The sequence below is a fragment of the Scyliorhinus canicula genome, chromosome 16, assembly GCF_902713615.1.
Source record: "Scyliorhinus canicula chromosome 16, sScyCan1.1, whole genome shotgun sequence".
Classification (NCBI taxonomy): Eukaryota; Metazoa; Chordata; class Chondrichthyes; order Carcharhiniformes; family Scyliorhinidae; genus Scyliorhinus; species Scyliorhinus canicula.
In genome coordinates, this window is record NC_052161.1 from 86,664,030 (window position 1) to 86,682,071 (window position 18,042).

The 18,042-nt window shown below is 56.3% G+C and overlaps 1 protein-coding gene across 1 annotated transcript; it reads left to right on the top strand.

Moving 5' to 3' along the window:
• The first annotated feature begins 2,871 nt into the window (after window positions 1–2,871).
• LOC119950674 (tubulin beta-4B chain-like) lies at window positions 2,872–16,578 on the top strand. The gene is given in 5 exon segments (XM_038773308.1): window positions 2,872–3,057; window positions 6,084–6,192; window positions 10,867–10,977; window positions 15,242–15,621; window positions 15,623–16,578. Coding segments are annotated over 5 exon segments (1,338 nt in total). The 5' UTR covers window positions 2,872–3,000; the 3' UTR covers window positions 16,304–16,578.
• The last annotated feature ends 1,464 nt before the right edge of the window (window positions 16,579–18,042 follow it).

An 18,042-nucleotide genomic window follows, 5' to 3' on the forward strand; every position in this document is an offset into this window, starting at 1 on the left:
GGCCAATCCTTTCTCTAGTTACTCTCTTGCTCCTTACATACGAATAAAATGCTTTGGGATTTTCCTTAACCCTGTTAGCCAAAGATATTTCATGACCCCTTTTAGCCCTCTTTATTGCGCGTTTGAGATTCGTCCTACTTTCCCGATATTCCTCCAAAGCTTCATCAGTTTTGAGTTGCCTCGATCCTATGTATGCTTCCTTTTTCATCTTAGCTAGTCTCACAATTTCACCCGTCATCCATGGTTCCCTAATCTTGCCATTTCTATCTTTCATTTTCACAGGAACATGTCTGTCCTGCACTCTAATCAACCTTTCCTTAAAAGACTTCCACATTTCAAATGTGGATTTACCCTTAGCTCCTGCCGAATTTTGTTATACTCTGCCTTTCCCCAATTTAGTACTCTTCCTTTCGGACCCCTCTTGTCCTTGTCCATGCGTATTCTAAAACTTACGGAATTGTGATCGCTATTCCCAAAGTAATCACCGACTGAAACATCAACCACCTGGCAGGGATCATTCCCCAATACCAGGTCCAGTATGGCCCCTTCCCGAGTTGGACTATTTACATACTGCTCTAAAAAACTCTCCTGGATGCTCCTTACAAACTCTGCCACATCTACGCCTCCAACACGACACGAATCCCATTCAATGTTGGGGAAGTTAAAATCTTCCATCACAACCACCCTATTGCTCCTACATTTTTCTATAATCTGTCTGCATATTTGTACCTCTACTTCATGCTCGCTTTTGGGAGGCCTGTAGTAAGGTCCCAACAATGTTACTGCACCCTTCCTATTTCTCAGCTCCACCCATATTGCCTCAGTGCTCGTATCCTCCATCATGCTGTACTGTTCTATGTTCTATGCCCTCCTTAATCACAGCTGTGATATCATCTCTGATGAGTAATGCAACTCCACCCCTTCTACCTCCCTCTCTATCCCTCCTGAAGCATCTATACCCTGGGATATTCAGTTGCCAGTCCTGCCCTTCCCTCAACCAAGTCTCAGTAATACCAATAGCATCATATTCCCAGGTACTGATCCAAGCCCTAAGTTCATCTGCCTTACCTGCTACACTTCTCGCATTAAAACAAATGCACCTCAGACCACCTTTGCGTTCATCATCTCTTCCCTGCCTACTCTTCCCCTTAGTCATATTGAGTTTATTGTCTCGTACCTTACTGGCTTTAGTTGCTGCTTCTTTACTGACCTCTAACTTCCTAATCTGGTTCCCATCCCCCTGCCACATTAGTTTAAAACCTCCCCAATAGTGTTAGCAAAAGCACCCCCTAGGACATTGGTTCCAGTCCTGCCCAGGTGTAGACCATCCGGTTTGTAATGGTCCCACCGTCCCCAGAACCAGTTCCAATGTCCCAAAAATCTGAACCCCTCCCTCCTGCACCATCTCTCAAGCCACGTATTAATTCTGACTATTCTTGAATTTCTACTCTGACTGTCCCATGGCACTGGTAGCAATCCTGAGATTACTACCTTTGAGGTCCTACTTTTTAACCTATCTCCCAACTCCCTAAATACTGATTGTAGGACCTCATCCCTTTTTTTTACCTATATCGTCGGTGCCTATATGCACCACGACAACTGGCTGTTCACCCTCCCCCTTCAGTATGTCCTGCAGCCGATCGGAGACATCCCTGACCCGAGCACCCGGGAGGCAACATACCATTCGGGAGTCTCGTTTTCGACCACAGAAATGCCTGTCTACTCCCCTTCCAATTGAATCCCCTATGACTATAGCCCTGCCAGTCTTTTTCCCGACCTTCTGTGCAGCAGAGCTAGCCACGGTGCCATGAACCTGGTTACTACTGCCTTCCCCTGGTGAGTCATCTCCCCCAACAGTATCCAAAACGGTATACCTGTTTTGGAGGGCGATGACCGCAGGGGACACCTGCACTGCCTTCCTGCTCTTTCTCTGCCTTTTGGTCACCCATTCCCTGTCTCCGTCACCAATCCTAATCTGCGGTGTGACCAACTCATTGAACGTGCTATCCACGACCTCCTCAGCATCGCGGATGCTCCAAAGTGAGTCCATCCGCAGCTCCAGAGCCGTCATGCAGTCTAACAGGAGCTGCAGCTGGACACACTTCCCGCACATGAAGCAGTCAGGGGCATCGGCCGCGTCCCTGAACTCCCACATTGAGCACGAGGAGAATAACACGGGTTAGGACTGAATCAAGGAGGAACTTCTTCACTCAGAGGGTGGTTAAAGTATGGAATTCCCTACCGAAAGGAGTAGTAGACGCTACTTCATTGAATATATTTAAAGATAGGGTAGATGTTTTTTTGAAAAATAAAGGAATTACGGGATATGGCGAGAATGCGGGTAAGTGGTTCTGAGACCACGAATAGATCAGCCGTGATCTTATAGAATGGCGGAGCAGGCTCGAAGGGCCCGACGGTCTACTTCTGCTCCTAGTTCTTATGTTCTTATGTTCTCTCTCTTGCCGGCTCTCTACCCCCACTCCCACTGCCCTGAGTCCTGAGTCCTGACGCTGGGATTAGGGAGTGTCGTGTTTCCTGTTCCCATGGCGATATCAGTTTTCTGACTCCTCGGCATCCTGCAGACAAAGCCCCATTGCCCCTCCCGTGCACTTGGCCGTTCCTGCCAAACAATGCGGCGTCCCTCCCCCCCGCATCTCCGCGGCAACGCTAAACAAACTTCAGTTGCCAGGGGAGACCCACTCGGCCGATTGACGGCTTGCCTGGCAACCGCTTCTGGGGCGGGGTTGGGGCCGGGGGGGGGGGGGGGGGGCACGGGGTGATTGACACCCCCCTCCATCAATGGGAGGGCAGCTCCCCTCAGGCGGGAGCCAGTGATTGGACAAGTGATCCAATTGGAGAGGCCGCACTTTCCAATAGCCTTGGGAGGTGGGCGGGGACACGGGATGAAGAGACTCAGCCCCTTGGATACGATGCCAGTTTGACCGTTGCCTGCTGAGAGTGTCGTTGGTACTGAGAGAGCGAGGGTAGAAAGTGCCAACAATGAGGGAAATCGTACACCTCCAAGCCGGCCAGTGTGGCAATCAGATTGGCGCCAAGGTAGGGGCAGCAGTTGGGTGGCGGCCGAAGGCGGGAAAGCACCTCCCAGGGGCTTCGGGGCGGGTGGGTAGGGCAGGAGCGCTCCTTGCCTTGGGGCGATAACGGGTCTCAGTGTGTGTGTGTGAGAGAGAGAGAGAGAGAGAGAGAGAATGAATGAAAGAAAGAAAGAAAGAGCGTTGGGGGGAGGGAGGGAGCTGCACAAAGATTAACTCGCGAAGTCATTGTGCGTTCGGGTCTCAAGTTACGGTTAATCCGGAGTTAATGCACCGATGGGGGGGGGGGGGGGGGGGGGGGGGGGGGGGGGGGGGGGAGGCAGTGGGGTTTGAAGGAGACAGGGAGACGGTGGGAGTGAGGGATACGGGGAGATACTGGGGAGTGAGGGATACAGGGAGATACTGGGGAGTGAGGGATACAGGGAGACGGTGGGAGTGAGGGATACGGGGAGACGGTGGGAATGAGGGATACAGGGAGACGGTGGGAGTGAGGGATACAGGGAGATACTGGGGAGTGAGGGATACAGGGAGACGGTGGGAGTGAGGGATACGGGGAGACGGTGGGAATGAGGGATACAGGGAGACGGTGGGAGTGAGGATACAGGGAGATACTGGGGAGTGAGGGATACAGGGAGACGGTGGGAGTGAGGGATACAGGGAGATACTGGGGAGTGAGGGATACAGGGTGATACTGGGGAGTGAGGGATACAGGGAGACGGTGGGAGTGAGGGATACAGGGAGATACTGGGGAGTGAGGGATACAGGGAGACGGTGGGAGTGAGGGATACGGGGAGACGGTGGGAGTGGGGGAGACGGTGGGAGTGAGGGATACGGGGAGACGGTGGGACTGAGGGATACGGGGAGACGGTGGGAGTGAGGGATACAGGGAGACGGTGGGAGTGAGGGATACGGGGAGACGGTGGGAATGAGGGATACAGGGAGACGGTGGGAGTGAGGGATACAGGGAGACACTGGGGAGTGAGGGATACAGGGAGACGGTGGGAGTGAGGGATACAGGGAGATACTGGGAGTGAGGGATACAGGGTGATACTGGGGAGTGAGGGATACAGGGAGACGGTGGGAGTGAGGGATACAGGGAGATACTGGGGAGTGAGGGATACAGGGAGACGGTGGGAGTGAGGGATACAGGGAGATACTGGGGAGTGAGGGATACAGGGTGATACTGGGGAGTGAGGGATACGGGGAGACGGTGGGAGTGAGGGATACGGGGAGACGGTGGGAGTGGGGGAGACGGTGGGAGTGAGGGATACGGGGAGACGGTGGGACTGAGGGATACGGGGAGACGGTGGGAGTGAGGGAGACGGGGAGACGGTGGGAGTGAGGGAGACGGGGAGAGGGTGGGAGCGAGGGAGACGGGGAGAGGGTGGGAGCGAGGGATACGGGGAGAGGGTGGGAGCGAGGGATACGGGGAGAGGGTGGGAGCGAGGGTTACGGGGAGAGGGTGGGAGTGAGGGAGACGGGGAGAAGGTGGGAGTGAGGGAGACGGGGAGAAGGTGGGAGTGAGGGATACGGGGAGACGGTGGGAGTGAGGGAGACGGGGAGAGGGTAGGAGTGAGGAAGACGGGGAGACGGTGGGGAGTGAGGGATACGGGGAGACGGTGGGAGTGAGGGAGACGGGGAGAGGGTGGGAGTGAGGGGGACGGGGAGATGGTGGGAGTGAGGGAGACGGGGAGAGGGTGGGAGTGAGGGATACGGGGAGACGGTGGGAGTGAGGGATACGGGGAGACGGTGGGAGTGAGGGATACAGGGGAGACAGTGGGAGTGAGGGATACGGCGAGACGGATGGGAGTGAGGGATACGGGAAGACGGTGGGAGTGATGGATTCGGGGAGACGGTGGGATACGGGGAGACGGTGGGATACGGGGAGACGGTGGGAGTGAGGGATACGGGGAGACGGTGGTGAGTGAGGGATACAGCGAGACGGATGGGAGTGAGGGATACGGGGAGACGGTTGGAGTGAGGGATACGGGGAGACGGTGGGATACGGGGAGACGGTGGGAGTGAGGGATACGGGGAGACGGTGGGAGTGAGGGATACAGGGAGACGGTGGGAGTGAGGTTACGGGGAGGCAGTGGGAGTGAGGGATACGGTTAGAGGGTGGGAGGTTAGGATTTGGAGACGGTGGGAGTGAGGGAGACGTGGGAGTCAGATACGGGAGACGGTGGGGAGTAGGATACGGGAGACGGTGGGAGTGAGGGATATGGGGAGATACTGGGAGTGAGGGATACAGGGAGATACGGGGGAGTGAGGGATACAGGGAGATACTGGGGGAGTGAGGAGATACAGGGAGATACTGGGGAGTGAGGGATACAGGGAGATACTGGGGAGTGAGGATACAGGGAGATACTGGGGAGTGAGGGATACAGGGAGATACTGGGGAGTGAGGGATACAGGAGATACTGGGGAGTGAGGATTACAGGGAGACGCTGGGAGTGAGGGATACAGGGAGATACTGGGGAGTGAGGGATACAGGGAGATACTGGGGAGTGATGTGATACGTGGAGACGGTGGGAGTGAGGGATACAGGGAGATACTGGGGAGTGAGGGATACAGGGAGATACTGGGGAGTGAGGGATACAGGGAGATACTGGGGAGTGAGGAGACAGGGAGATACTGGGGAGTGAGGGATACAGGGAGATACTGGGGAGTGAGGGATACAGGGGGAGATACTGGAAGTGAGGGATACAGGGAGATACTGGAGTGAGGGATACAGGGAGATACTGGGAGTGAGGATACAGGGAGATACTGGGGGAGTGAGTGATACGGGGGGGTGGTGGAGTGAGGGATACGGGAGACGGTGGGAGTGAGGGATACGGGGAGACGGTGGGAGTGAGGGATACAGGGAGACGGTGGGAGTGAGGGGTACGGGGAGAGGGTGGGAGTGAGGGATACGGGGAGATGTGAGGGTGGATGAATGTCAGGCATATTTGGCCAGTCTTCCCTCGTGTTAACATTCCCCTTTTCTCTCTCTCTCTTTCTTTCTCTCTCTCTCTCTCTCCCTTTCTCTCTCAGTTCTGGGAAGTGATCAGTGACGAACACGGCATCGATCCCACTGGGACTTACCATGGGGACAGCGACCTGCAGCTGGAGAGGATTAACGTTTACTACAATGAGGCATCAGGTGACAACCACCCCCTCCCCCAGTCACGCCTGCGTTCATTGGCTACACCTTCTTGGCACCCATGATGCTCTACGCACGACGGCACGTTGGTAGGGGGTCATAAGGTGCAATGGGTGACATGCTCCTCCTCCATCAGCCCCCCCCCCCCCCCCCCCCCCCCCCCCCCCCCCGCCCCGGGCCGCCAGATGTGGCTATTCAACTGCAGCAGGCATCACACATAAAAAAATATATATAAATTTAAAATGTATGTTCTGCTGGTTTAGCTCACTGGGCTAAATCGCTGACATTTAATGCAGACCAAGCAGGCCAGCAGCACGGTTCGATTCCCGTACCAGCCTCCCCGGACAGGCGCCGGTATGTGGCGACTAGGGGCTTTTCACAGTAACTTCATTGAAGCCTACTCGTGACAATAAGCGATTTTCATTTCATTCTAAGCCCATGTAACGGTAGCAAAATATAAAATACACACTCCATAAAATTGCAGTAGTTTGTACAATTTTTTCCCTTTTGTCCCCTCCCCTCCCACACCGCTCCCCACAACGAACAATTCCTCAAATAGCATCATGAACAACCCCACCGCACCTCAAAGCCCTTCTCTGACTCCCTCAATTTGAAGTAGGGCGGGATTCTCTCAGCCCGGGATCAGGCCGGAGAATCCCCGCGACTTGCGCGAATCACGCCACGCTGCGCCGACGCAGGCACGCGATTCTCCACAGAGCGGAGAATGTCACCGACGTGGTTGGCGCCGGTTAGGGGCCGCCCCGCCGATTCTCGGCACGTCTTGGGCCGAGCGGCCATCGTAAAATAGCCGAGTCCTGTCGGCGCCATCCACACATGCTCTCAGCCGGTGGGAACCCGGCGTGGAAGGATCAGGGGGCGGCCTGTGGCGGGGGGAGGGGGGACCAACCCCGGGGGGGGTCCTCCGATGTGGCCTGGTCCGCATCGGGGCCCACTGATAGGCGGGCCGGCCTCTCTGGCTGGGGTCCTCTGTTCTTCCGTGCCAGCCCCTGTAACTGTGAGCCATGTTGCGTCAGGGCTGGCGCGATGCAGTGAGCCACTGCGCATGCGCAGATTGGCGCTGGTGCTACTGCACATGCGCGGACCCAGCGCCGCCCAGTTGACGCCGGGATAGGCAGCTGGAGCGGCGTGAACTGCTCTAGTGCTGTCCCCCTGTAGGGGCCAGAATTGCTGATCCTGAGGCCGTGTTGATGCCGTCGAGAAATGCGACGGTGTTTCTGACGGCGTCAACCTTTAGCCTCGGGATCACAGAATCCCGCCCGTAATCTCCAACCAGAGAAAGTCGTACAAATCACATAGCCAACAGTAGTTAGCACTGCTGCCTCACGGTGCCGAGGACCCGGGTTTGATCCCAGTCCTTGGTCACTGTCCGTGCAGACTTTGCACATCCCAAATATGTGCAGGGTAGGTGGATTGGCCAAACTAAATTGCCTCTTAATTGGGATAAAAAATCCCAACATCGGCCCCCCTTCCACTCTAGCAGCTCCAGTGCATATGAAAACCCTAAGGTCAGCACCATAGGGTCCGGCTGGACCTCCACCCAATTCTCTTAGATAACGTCCCAAACACCGCCTTCCTGTATCTCTCCAGCTTCTCGCAGCCCCAGAACAAATGGGGTCCGCCCACACTTCTCACACCGATGAGCCACACCCTGGAATAACCAACTCACCCTCACCCAATTTAGATGTACCCTGTGCACCACCTTCTCTACATTCACCACCCAGCACGTTTGGGAGTGCCAACCCCCCTTCCTGCCTCAGCCTCTGCAACAGAGCCCTCTTCCCTCTCGATACCTTCCCAGCTCATATAAACTCCAAGATCAACGTCTCCCCACTCCGGAAGAAAGTCTTAAGGAAAAAGATCGGGAGGATCTTGGAAACAAACAGGAACCTTGGCAGCACATTCATCATTACAACCTGCACCCTCCTTGCCATTGTCAAGTGCAAAGTGCCCCAGCTCTTAAAATTCCCCTTAACTCCTCCACTAACACTGTCAGATTCCACCTGTGCATCATGGCCCACTCTCTCATCACCAGAATCCCCAAATACCTAAACCTCCCTCTTGCTACCTTAAACGGCAACGCCCCCAAATCGGCCCCCCGTCTGCCGCATTCACCGGAAACACCTCACTCTCCTCAACATTCCTTATACCCGGAGAAGGCCTCAAACCTCTCTACCAGTCCCATGATCCTGCCCACACTCTCCAGTGGTCTGACACAAACAACACCAGGTCGTCTGCGTACGATACCCGGTGCTCCCTGCACCCCTTCACAATCCCTCGCCACTCCGCAGACAGCCTGAAAGGTCATCACCAAGGGTTCAATCGCCAGTGCGAATAACAATGGCGACAGTGGGACCCCTGCTTCGTTCCCCTGTGCAACTCAAAATCTACTGAACTTATCTTGTTCGTGCGCACATATACAACAGACACACCCGCGCCACACATTCAGCCCAAAGCCAAATCTTCCCAGAATTTCAAATAAATGCCTCCACTCCACCTGATCAAAGGCCATCTCCGTATCCATAGAAACAATAACCTCCGCTACCTGCCCCCCCGACGGAGTCATAACGATGTTTAACAGCCTCCTGATGTTGCTGGAGAGCTTGCCTGCCCTTTACAAAACCCGTTTGATTCTCAGAAACCCCCCCGGCACACATTCCTCCACCCTCCCCACCAACACCTTAGCTAATACTTCCTTATTTAACAACAAGATTCTTTCTTTGTTCTTGGAGATGGGCCTGTACGACCCATACTCCAGCGGATCATTCCCCTTTTTTGGGATAAGTGTAATCGACGCCCGAGTCAGCGTCTCTGGCAATTCCCCCTTCTCCACTACCTCACTATACATCCCCAACAAGTGAGGTGCCAACTCCGCCACACACACCTTGTAAAACTCAGCCGGAGAGCCGTCTGGCCTTGGGGCCTCCCTCGACTGAATTCCCCATATACTGTCTATCACCTCCCTCAGCTCCAGCGAGTCCTCTCATCCTGCCTCTTCTCTTCCTCCAACTCTTGGAACTCCAACTCATCCAAAAACCGCCCCATACCCTCCTCCTCTCCACCCAGCCCCCTGAACACCACGTTTATCCTCCTCGGCTCCGAAACCACCTCCCCATTCTCTGTCCGCACCCTCAGAATTTCCCTGGATGCCGCCTGCCTCCGCAGCTGGTGGGCCAGCATGCGGGTCACCTTCTCCGCACTGACCCCCCCCCCCCCCCCCCCCCCCCCGCCCTCCATACCTACCTTACCGCCTTTCCCATCCTCAACCTGTCATATTGCCCCTGCAACCTCTTCCTCTCTGCCAACATCTCCTCAGTGGGTAAAAGCAAATTACTGCGGATGCTGCAATCTGAAATGAGATTAGTACTGAGTATCTTATGTCCACCTCAACGATCTCATTCAACATGATCCTTCCTTCTCCTCCTATCCTGGTGCACCTTGAACGAGATGATCTCCCCTCGAACCACCACCTTCAATGCCTCCCAGAATGTGGCTACTGACACCTCCCCGTTCTGATTAAGCTCCACATAATCCCCAATCGCCAGCCTCACCTTTTCACAAAACCCTTCATCCGGTAAGAGACCTGAGTCTTGTCTCCACTCCGGCCCCTGTACCTGCCCCTCAGCCTCACCTCCAGCCTATGTGGTGCATGACCAAGATCGCAATTGCCGCATACCCCGCTCCCCCACCACCTCCATCAGCACCGTCCAACTCATCGCAAAGAAATCAATTCGGGAATACATCTTCTACACGTGCGAGAAGAAGGAGCACTCCCCCGTGTCCCCCCACCCCAGGGTTCCTGAGTCCCCCAGATCAACGTTCCTTAAACCCTCCCAACTCCTTCTCCTTCCTCGACCTTCCCATCAACTTGGGGAATGTCCTCTTGTTCAACAAAATGGCTACCTCGACTTCAAAGCAAATCCCGAGAGAAACATGTGTCCTACCCATCCCTTCCTCAGCCTAACCTGCTCATTCACCCAGAGATGCGTCCCCTGCAGGAAAATTGCCTTTGCAGTCAAACTCCTCAGGTGCACAAAAACCCCTGAACTCTTGACCGACCCATTCAGCCCCAGGACGTTCCCTGTCATGACTCTTACCGAGGCTTACGCCTCTATTCCCATCTGCCATGCTTCCCCACCAGTCCTGCCCCACTTAATCCCACTCTGAAGCGGGGGCATTCAAGATCGTGCCCCTCTCCGCCCATGACCATGCTCAACCTCCAACTGTGCCATGTCGCAATCATTGCTTGCTAGTGTGGCAACTCCCACCCAAAGGCCCCCCTTGCACACACCCAACGCCCCCCACCCCCCTACCAGTTCCTTCTTAGCCTGTGCCACCAGCCCCTTACCCCCCTGAATACTGAATACCTCACCCAAAGGGCCACAGGAAGTAGACATGCCAATCTTGGGGAGAACCTCTTCTTCTACACCTTCCACACCAATATTCGTCTGGAACTATTCAGGTAACAGGTTAAAAAGTCCCCAAACCAACACCTTCGAGCCGGAGTTGCCTGTGTGCGACAACTCTCTCCATGGCCGTTATCAGACGTCCTTTTTCCTTATTCTTGCCCAGAACGGGATCATCCTCCATCACCCAGTACTGATGCCATGCCTTTTTCCCTTCTCATCTCTCTCTCTTGCTCCATCTCTCACACAGGGGGCAAGTACGTGCCCAGGGCAGTGCTGGTGGACCTCGAGCCAGGAACCATGGATTCAGTGAGGTCGGGGCCCTTCGGGCAAATCTTCAGGCCCGATAACTTTGTCTTTGGTGAGTCCGGCCGGGCGTGTGCATGCGGCTTCTAGGGCGGCGAGGGACTTTGAGGAGCTTTGAGGAGCAGGGGTGGGTGAACGTGTTAAGGAAAGGCCGCGGTGGTGGGGGAGACACAGGGAGAGCACCAACAGAGAGGGAGGGACAGTGAGGGGCATAACAATGTGGGAAACACGTCCATGAACATTTGGCACGGTTGGGGTGGCATGAGATCTCTCTCCCGTGGCTCTCCCTCAGTACTGACCCTCTGACCGTATGGCAATCCACAGACTGACCCTCCGAAAGTGCGGTACTCCCTCAGTACTGACCCTCTGACAGTGCAGCGCTTCCTCAGTACTGACCCTCTGAGAGTGCGGCACTCCCTCAGTACTGACCCTCTGAGAGTGCGGCACTCCCTCAGTACTGACCCTCTGACAGTGCGGCACTCCCTCAATAGTGACCCTCTGACAGTGCGGCTCTCCCTCAGTACTGACCCTCTGACAGTGCAGCGCCCCCTCAGTACTGACCCTCCAATAGTGCGGTGCTCCCTCAGTGGTGACCCTCAGACAGTGCGGTGCTCCCATACTACTGACCCTCCAACAATGTGGCACTCCCAAAGTACTGACCCTCCAATAGTGCGGTGCTCCCTCAGTCGTGTCCCTCAGACAGTGCGGCACTCCCTCAGTAGTGACCCACAGACTCTGCGGTGCTCGCTCAGTACTGACCCTCCGAGAGTGCGACACTGCCTCAGTACTGACCCGCCTGCAGGGCGGCGCCCCCTCAGTACTGACCCTCCAACAGTGCGGCACTCCCTCAGTACTGACCCTCCAACAATGCGGCATTCCCTCAGTACTGACCCTCTGAGAGTGCGGCACTCCCTCAGTACTGACCCTCTGACAGTGCGGCGCTCCCTCAGTACTGACCCTCTGACAGTGCGGCACTCCCTCAATAGTGACCCTCCGACAGTGCGGCACTCCCTCAGTACTTTTTTTTTTTTTTAAGTTTAGTGTACCCAATCATTTTTCCAATTAAGGGGCAATTTAGAGTGGCCAATCCACCTAGCTGGCACGTTTTTGGGTTGTGGGGGTGAAACCCACGCAAACACGGGGAGAATGTGCAAACTCCACACGGACAGTGACCCAGAGCCGGGATCGAACCTGGGACCTCAGCGCCGTGAGGCCGCAGTGCTAACCCACTGCGCCACCGTGCTGCCTCTCCCTCAGTACTGACTCTCTGACGGTGCAGCGCTCCCTCTGTACTGACCCTCCAATAGTGCGGTGCTCCCTCAGTGGTGACCCTCAGACAGTGCGGTGCTCCCATACTACTGACCCTCCAACAATGTGGCACTCCCAAAGTACTGACCCTCCAATAGTGCGGTGCTCCCTCAGTCGTGTCCCTCAGACAGTGCGGCACTCCCTCAGTAGTGACCCACAGACTCTGCGGTGCTCGCTCAGTACTGACCCTCCGAGAGTGCGACACTCCCTCAGTACTGACCCGCCTGCAGGGCGGCGCCCCCTCAGTACTAACCATCCGGCAGGGCGGCACTCCCTCAGTACTGACCCGCCTGCAGGGCGGCACTCCCTCAGTACTGACCCCCTGCAGTGCGGCACTCCCTCAGTACTGACCCGCCTGCAGGGCGGCGCCCCCTCAGTACTAACCATCCGGCAGGGCGGCACTCCCTCAGTACTAACCATCCGGCAGTGCGGCACTCCCTCAGTACTAACCATCCGGCAGTGCGGCATTCCCAAAGCACTGACCCTCTGACAGTGCAGTGCTCCTTTACTACTGGCCCTCCAATAATGCGATGCTCCCAAAGTACTCACCCTCCAATAGTGCGGTACTCCCTCAGTAGTCACCCTCAGACAGTGCAGTTTTCCCTCAGTAGTGATCCTCAGACAGTGTGGCACCCCCTCAGTATTGACCGTCCAAGGGTGCGGCACTCCCTCAGTACTGACCCTCCGACAATGGGGCGTTCCCTCACTACTAACCCTCCGACAGTGCGGTGCTCCCTCAGTACTAACCCTCCGACAGTGCGGCACTCCCTCAGTACTAACCCTCCGACAGTGCGGTGCTCCCTCAGTACTGACCCTCTGACAGTGAGGCAATCCACAGACTGTCCCTCTGAAGGTGCGGCGCTCCCTCAGTACTGACCCTCCGACAATGCGGCACTTCCAAAGTACTGACACTCCAATAGTGCGTGCTCCCTCAGTACTGACCCTCCAAGCGTATGGCGCTCCCTCCGTTCTGTCCCTCCGAGAGTGTGGCAATCCCTCAATACTGACCCTCCGACAGTGCGGCACTCCCTCGGTACTAACCCTCCGACAATGTGGCACTCCCAAAGTACTGACCCTCCAATAGTGTGGTGTTCCCTCAGTAGTGACCCTCAGACAGTGCGGCACTCCCTCAGTAGTGACCCTGAAACAGTGCGACGCTGCCTCAGTACTGTCCCTCCGACTGTGCGGTGCTCCCTCAGTACAGACCCTCCGAGAGTGTGGTGCTCCCTCAGTACAGACCCTCCGACAGTGCAGTGCTCCCTTACTACTGACCCTCCGACAATGCAGCACTCTCAAAGTACTGACCATCCAATAGTGCGGTGTGACCCTCAGACAGTGCGCTGCTGCCTCAGTACTGACCCTCCGACAGTGCGCTGCTCCCTCGGTACTGACCCTCCGACAATGCGACGCTCCCTCAGTACTGACCCTCCGACAATGCGACGCTCCCTCAGTATTGACCCTCAGGCAGTGCTGCACTCCCTCTGTCCTGACGCTCCGACAGTGCGGTGCTCCCTTACTACTGACCCTCCGACAATGCGGCACTCCCAAAGTACTGACCCTCCGACTGTGCAGCACTCCCTCAGTAGTGATCCTCCAATAGTGCGGCACTCCCACAATAGTGACCCTCTCACAGTGCAGCGCTGCCTCAGTACTGACTCTCTGTCTCTCACTCACTCTCTGTCTCTCACTCACTCTCTGTCTCTCACTCACTCTGTGACTCTGTCACCCTGGGCGGAATTCTCCGACCCTGCGCAGGGTCGGAGAATCACCAGGGGCCGGCGTAAATCCCGCCCCCGCCGTGGCCGGAATTCTCCGCCACCCGGGAATCGGCGGGGTCGGGAATCACACCGCGCCGGTCGGCGGGCCCCTCGCGGCGGTAGGCGGGCCCCCCTGCGGCGATTCTCCGGCCCGCGATACGCCGAAGTCCCGCCGCTGTCAGGCCTCTCCCGCCGGCGTGGTTTAAACCACCTCTGGTGCCGGCGGGAGCAGGCGGCACGAGCTGGCCCCGGGGTCCTGGGGGGGGGGGGGGGGGGCGATCTGACCCCGGGGGGTGCCCCCACAGTGGCCTGGCCCGCAATTGGGGCCCGCAGATTGGCGGGCGGGTCTGTGCCGTGGGGCACTCTTTTAATTCCGCCGCCGCCACGGCCTCCACCATGGTGGAGGCGGAAGAGACCCCCTCCACCGTGCATGCTCCGGGGTGACGTCAGCGGCCGCTGACGCTCCGGCGCATGCATGGACTCACGCTGGCCGGCGAAGGCCTTTCGGCCAGCTGTGGCGCCGGTCGGCGGGGCGCCAAAGGCCGTTCGCGCTGGTCGGTGGGGCGGGAGAATTCCGCACCTTTGGGGAGGCCCGACGCCGGAGTGGTTCTCGCCTCTCCGCTACGCCGGGACCCCCCGCCCGGCCGGGTAGGGGAGAATCCCGGCCCCTGTCTTTCATTAGTTTAATTTCTGTTGATAGAGTTTCACTTCCCAGCTCCGGTTTGAATTTTGGTCATTGTTCTTCACAGCTCCCTGGGACATTCTATTGTGTTCAGTTACTGAGAATATCAGAGCTTACTGCCGTTAAGGTTTGAACTCACACTTCTCTCTCCCTCTCTCATTCCCCCTCTTTGTCTGTCTCTCCCTCTCATTCTCTCCCTCTACATCTGTCTTACTCTCTCATTGTCTGTCTGCCTCTTTCCGTTGCTCCCTCTCTCTCTCTTACTGTCTCTGTCTATATGTCTCTCTATATCTCTCTCTGTCTCTTTCCTTTTCTGTCTCTCTTTCTCCTTTTCTGTCTCTCTCTGTCTTTCTCCCTCTTCCTGTCTGTATCTCCCTGCATCTCTCCTTTTCTTTCTCTTTGCTTCCCTCTGTCTCTCTCTCTGCCTCTCTGTCTCTTTCCCTCTCTCATTCTCGCTTTCTGTCTAATTGCCTGTCTCTCCTTTCCTCTCTGTCTCTCTCTGTCTGTCTCTGTCTGTCTATCTCTCACCCATTCTCTGTCTTTCTTTCATCTCTGTCCCTCCCCCTCTCCAGGTCAGAGTGGTGCTGGCAACAATTGGGCCAAGGGTCACTACACTGAGGGTGCCGAGCTGGTGGACTCAGTGCTGGATGTGGTACGCAAGGAGGCGGAGAGCTGTGACTGCCTGCAGGGTTTCCAGCTCACCCACTCACTGGGCGGGGGCACAGGCTCGGGCATGGGCACCCTGCTGATCAGCAAAATCCGCGAGGAGTACCCGGACCGCATCATGAACACCTTCAGTGTGGTGCCCTCGCCTAAGGTGTCCGACACTGTGGTAGAACCCTACAATGCCACGCTTTCCGTCCACCAGCTGGTAGAAAACACGGACGAGACCTTCTGCATTGACAATGAGGCCCTGTATGACATCTGCTTCCGCACCCTCAAGCTCACCACCCCCCACCTACGGAGACCTCAACCACCTGGTCTCGGCCACCATGAGCGGCGTCACCACCTGCCTCCGCTTCCCCGGGCAGCTCAACGCCGACCTGCGCAAGCTTGCAGTCAACATGGTGCCCTTCCCCCGCCTTCACTTCTTCATGCCCGGCTTTGCACCCCTGACCAGCCGGGGCAGCCAACAGTACCGGGCCCTGACGGTGCCCGAGCTGACCCAGCAGATGTTCGACGCCAAGAACATGATGGCGGCCTGCGACCCCCGACACGGCCGCTATCTGACAGTGGCCGCCATCTTCCGGGGCCGCATGTCCATGAAGGAGGTGGATGAGCAGATGCTCAATGTCCAGAACAAGAACAGCAGCTACTTCGTGGAATGGATCCCCAACAACGTGAAGACGGCCGTCTGTGACATTCCACCCCGAGGCCTCAAGATGGCCGCCACCTTCATCGGCAACAGCACCGCCATCCAGGAGCTCTTCAAACGCATTTCCGAGCAGTTTACCGCCATGTTCCGTCGCAAGGCCTTCCTCCACTGGTACACGGGCGAGGGCATGGACGAGATGGAGTTCACCGAGGCCGAGAGCAATATGAACGACCTGGTTTCTGAGTACCAGCAGTACCAGGAGGCCACGGCCGAGGAGGAGGCTGAGTTCGAGGAGGAGGAGGGCGAGGACGCAGCCTGAGTGCGCGAGGGAACTCTTTCTCTCTATCTGTCTCTCTATCTCTCTAACGAGCTCGGGTTTCCCAGGAGGTGGGAAGAGAAGAGGGTGAAGGGATTTTTTTGGAAGGGATAACGGGGCCGACAGACTGGAGGAGATAACCTTGTGCTTTCATCTCCCTCTGTCTGTCTTGTCTCTCACACTCTCTCTCTCCCTGTCTCTCTCTCTCTGTCTGTCTCTGTCTGTCTGTCTGTCTCTCTCTCTGTCTGCCTCTCTCTCTATCTCTCTCTGTCTGCCTCTCTTTGTCTCGCTCTGTTACTGTCTCTGTTCCTTTCTCTCTCTCTCTCTCTCTCTCTCTTTCTGCCTCTCTCTCTTTCTCTTTTTGTATCTCTCACTCTGTCACACTCTCACTCTGTCTCTCTCTCACTCTCTGTCTTTCTCTCTCACTCTGTATTTCTGTCTCCCTGTCTTTCTGTCTCTCACTCTCTATCTGTCTCTCTCTGTCATTATCTTTGTGGCTGTCTCTCTCTGTCTGTCTGTCTCACCTATGTCTGTCTCTTTCTCGGTCTGTCTGAATCTCTGTCTATCTGTCTTTCTCTCTCTGTCTGTCCCTTTCTCTCTGTGTCTCTCTCTGCCTCTCTTGCACTGTTTCACTCATCTCTCTCGCACTCTGTCCAAGTCTCATTCTCTATCTTTCTCTCTCATTCTCTGTTTTCTCTCTCGCTCTCTATCTCTCTCTCTCACTCGCTCTCTGTCTCTCTCTCGCTCTGTCTCTCTGTCTTTCTCCCTCTCTGTCTGTCCCCCTCTCTCTCTGTCTTTCTCTCTCTCTGTCTTTCTCTCTCCCTCTTTCTGCCTCTCGCGTTCTCTGCCTCCATCTCTCGATGAGGGGGATGAAATAAATGGGCCCCAATTGTGACCTGGAAGTCAAAGTGACTATTTTGTGCGTGACTTTGCGTGATCTCTCTGCTTCCTGTGTGTGCGCGCATCTGTCCTTTTTACACAACCTGAGATTTATTGACAATTGCCTGTTCAGTGCTCGCTTCGGGCTGAGGTGAGGTGGGGGGGGGGGGGGGGGGGGGGGGGGGCAGCAGCTGTCTGTACCTGACACCTTGGCACATGACGTGGCTGGCGAGGCCTGAACATCAGTCCCAGCCTTTCTCCGCTCCTTCACCCAGACTCAGCCCCCTCAAGCCCCCCACCCCGAGATGGGCGATATAGCGGCAGCTGCCCCAGTTCACCCTCCCTCGGCGGATGGTCGATTCTGTCCACTCAGGCCCAGGGGGCTGGCTTGGGACCCTTTGCAGGCCCAAACTGATCAACCGTGGATGGGGGGGGGGGGGGGATATTTTTCCTCATGGATTATTCAGCTCCCGGAGGTGGCAAGGAGGCACATGGCGGGCAGCATGGTGGCTGTGATGAACGGTAATAATAGCTGCTGTAAACGGTACCTGACCTTTAATACCTTGCCCCTTTAAGATGCTTGGAACCCTGGGGGACTCCGCCTCTGGCTACGCCCCCAGGAAACGGTATATAGGAGAAGGCTCCATGTGGTGAGCACACTTCTCTCGGATACTGTTCAGTTCTCTGTAGATTAAAGCCTTTTGGTTACCGACCTCGCTCTCGCGTCGTAATTGAAGGTGCCTCAGTGGCACAGTGGTTAGCACTGCTGCCTCACAGCTCCAGTGACCCGGGTTCAATTCTGGCCCCAGGTGACTGTCTGTTAAGTTTGCACTTTCTCCCCGTGTGTGCTCGTTCCTTCGGGT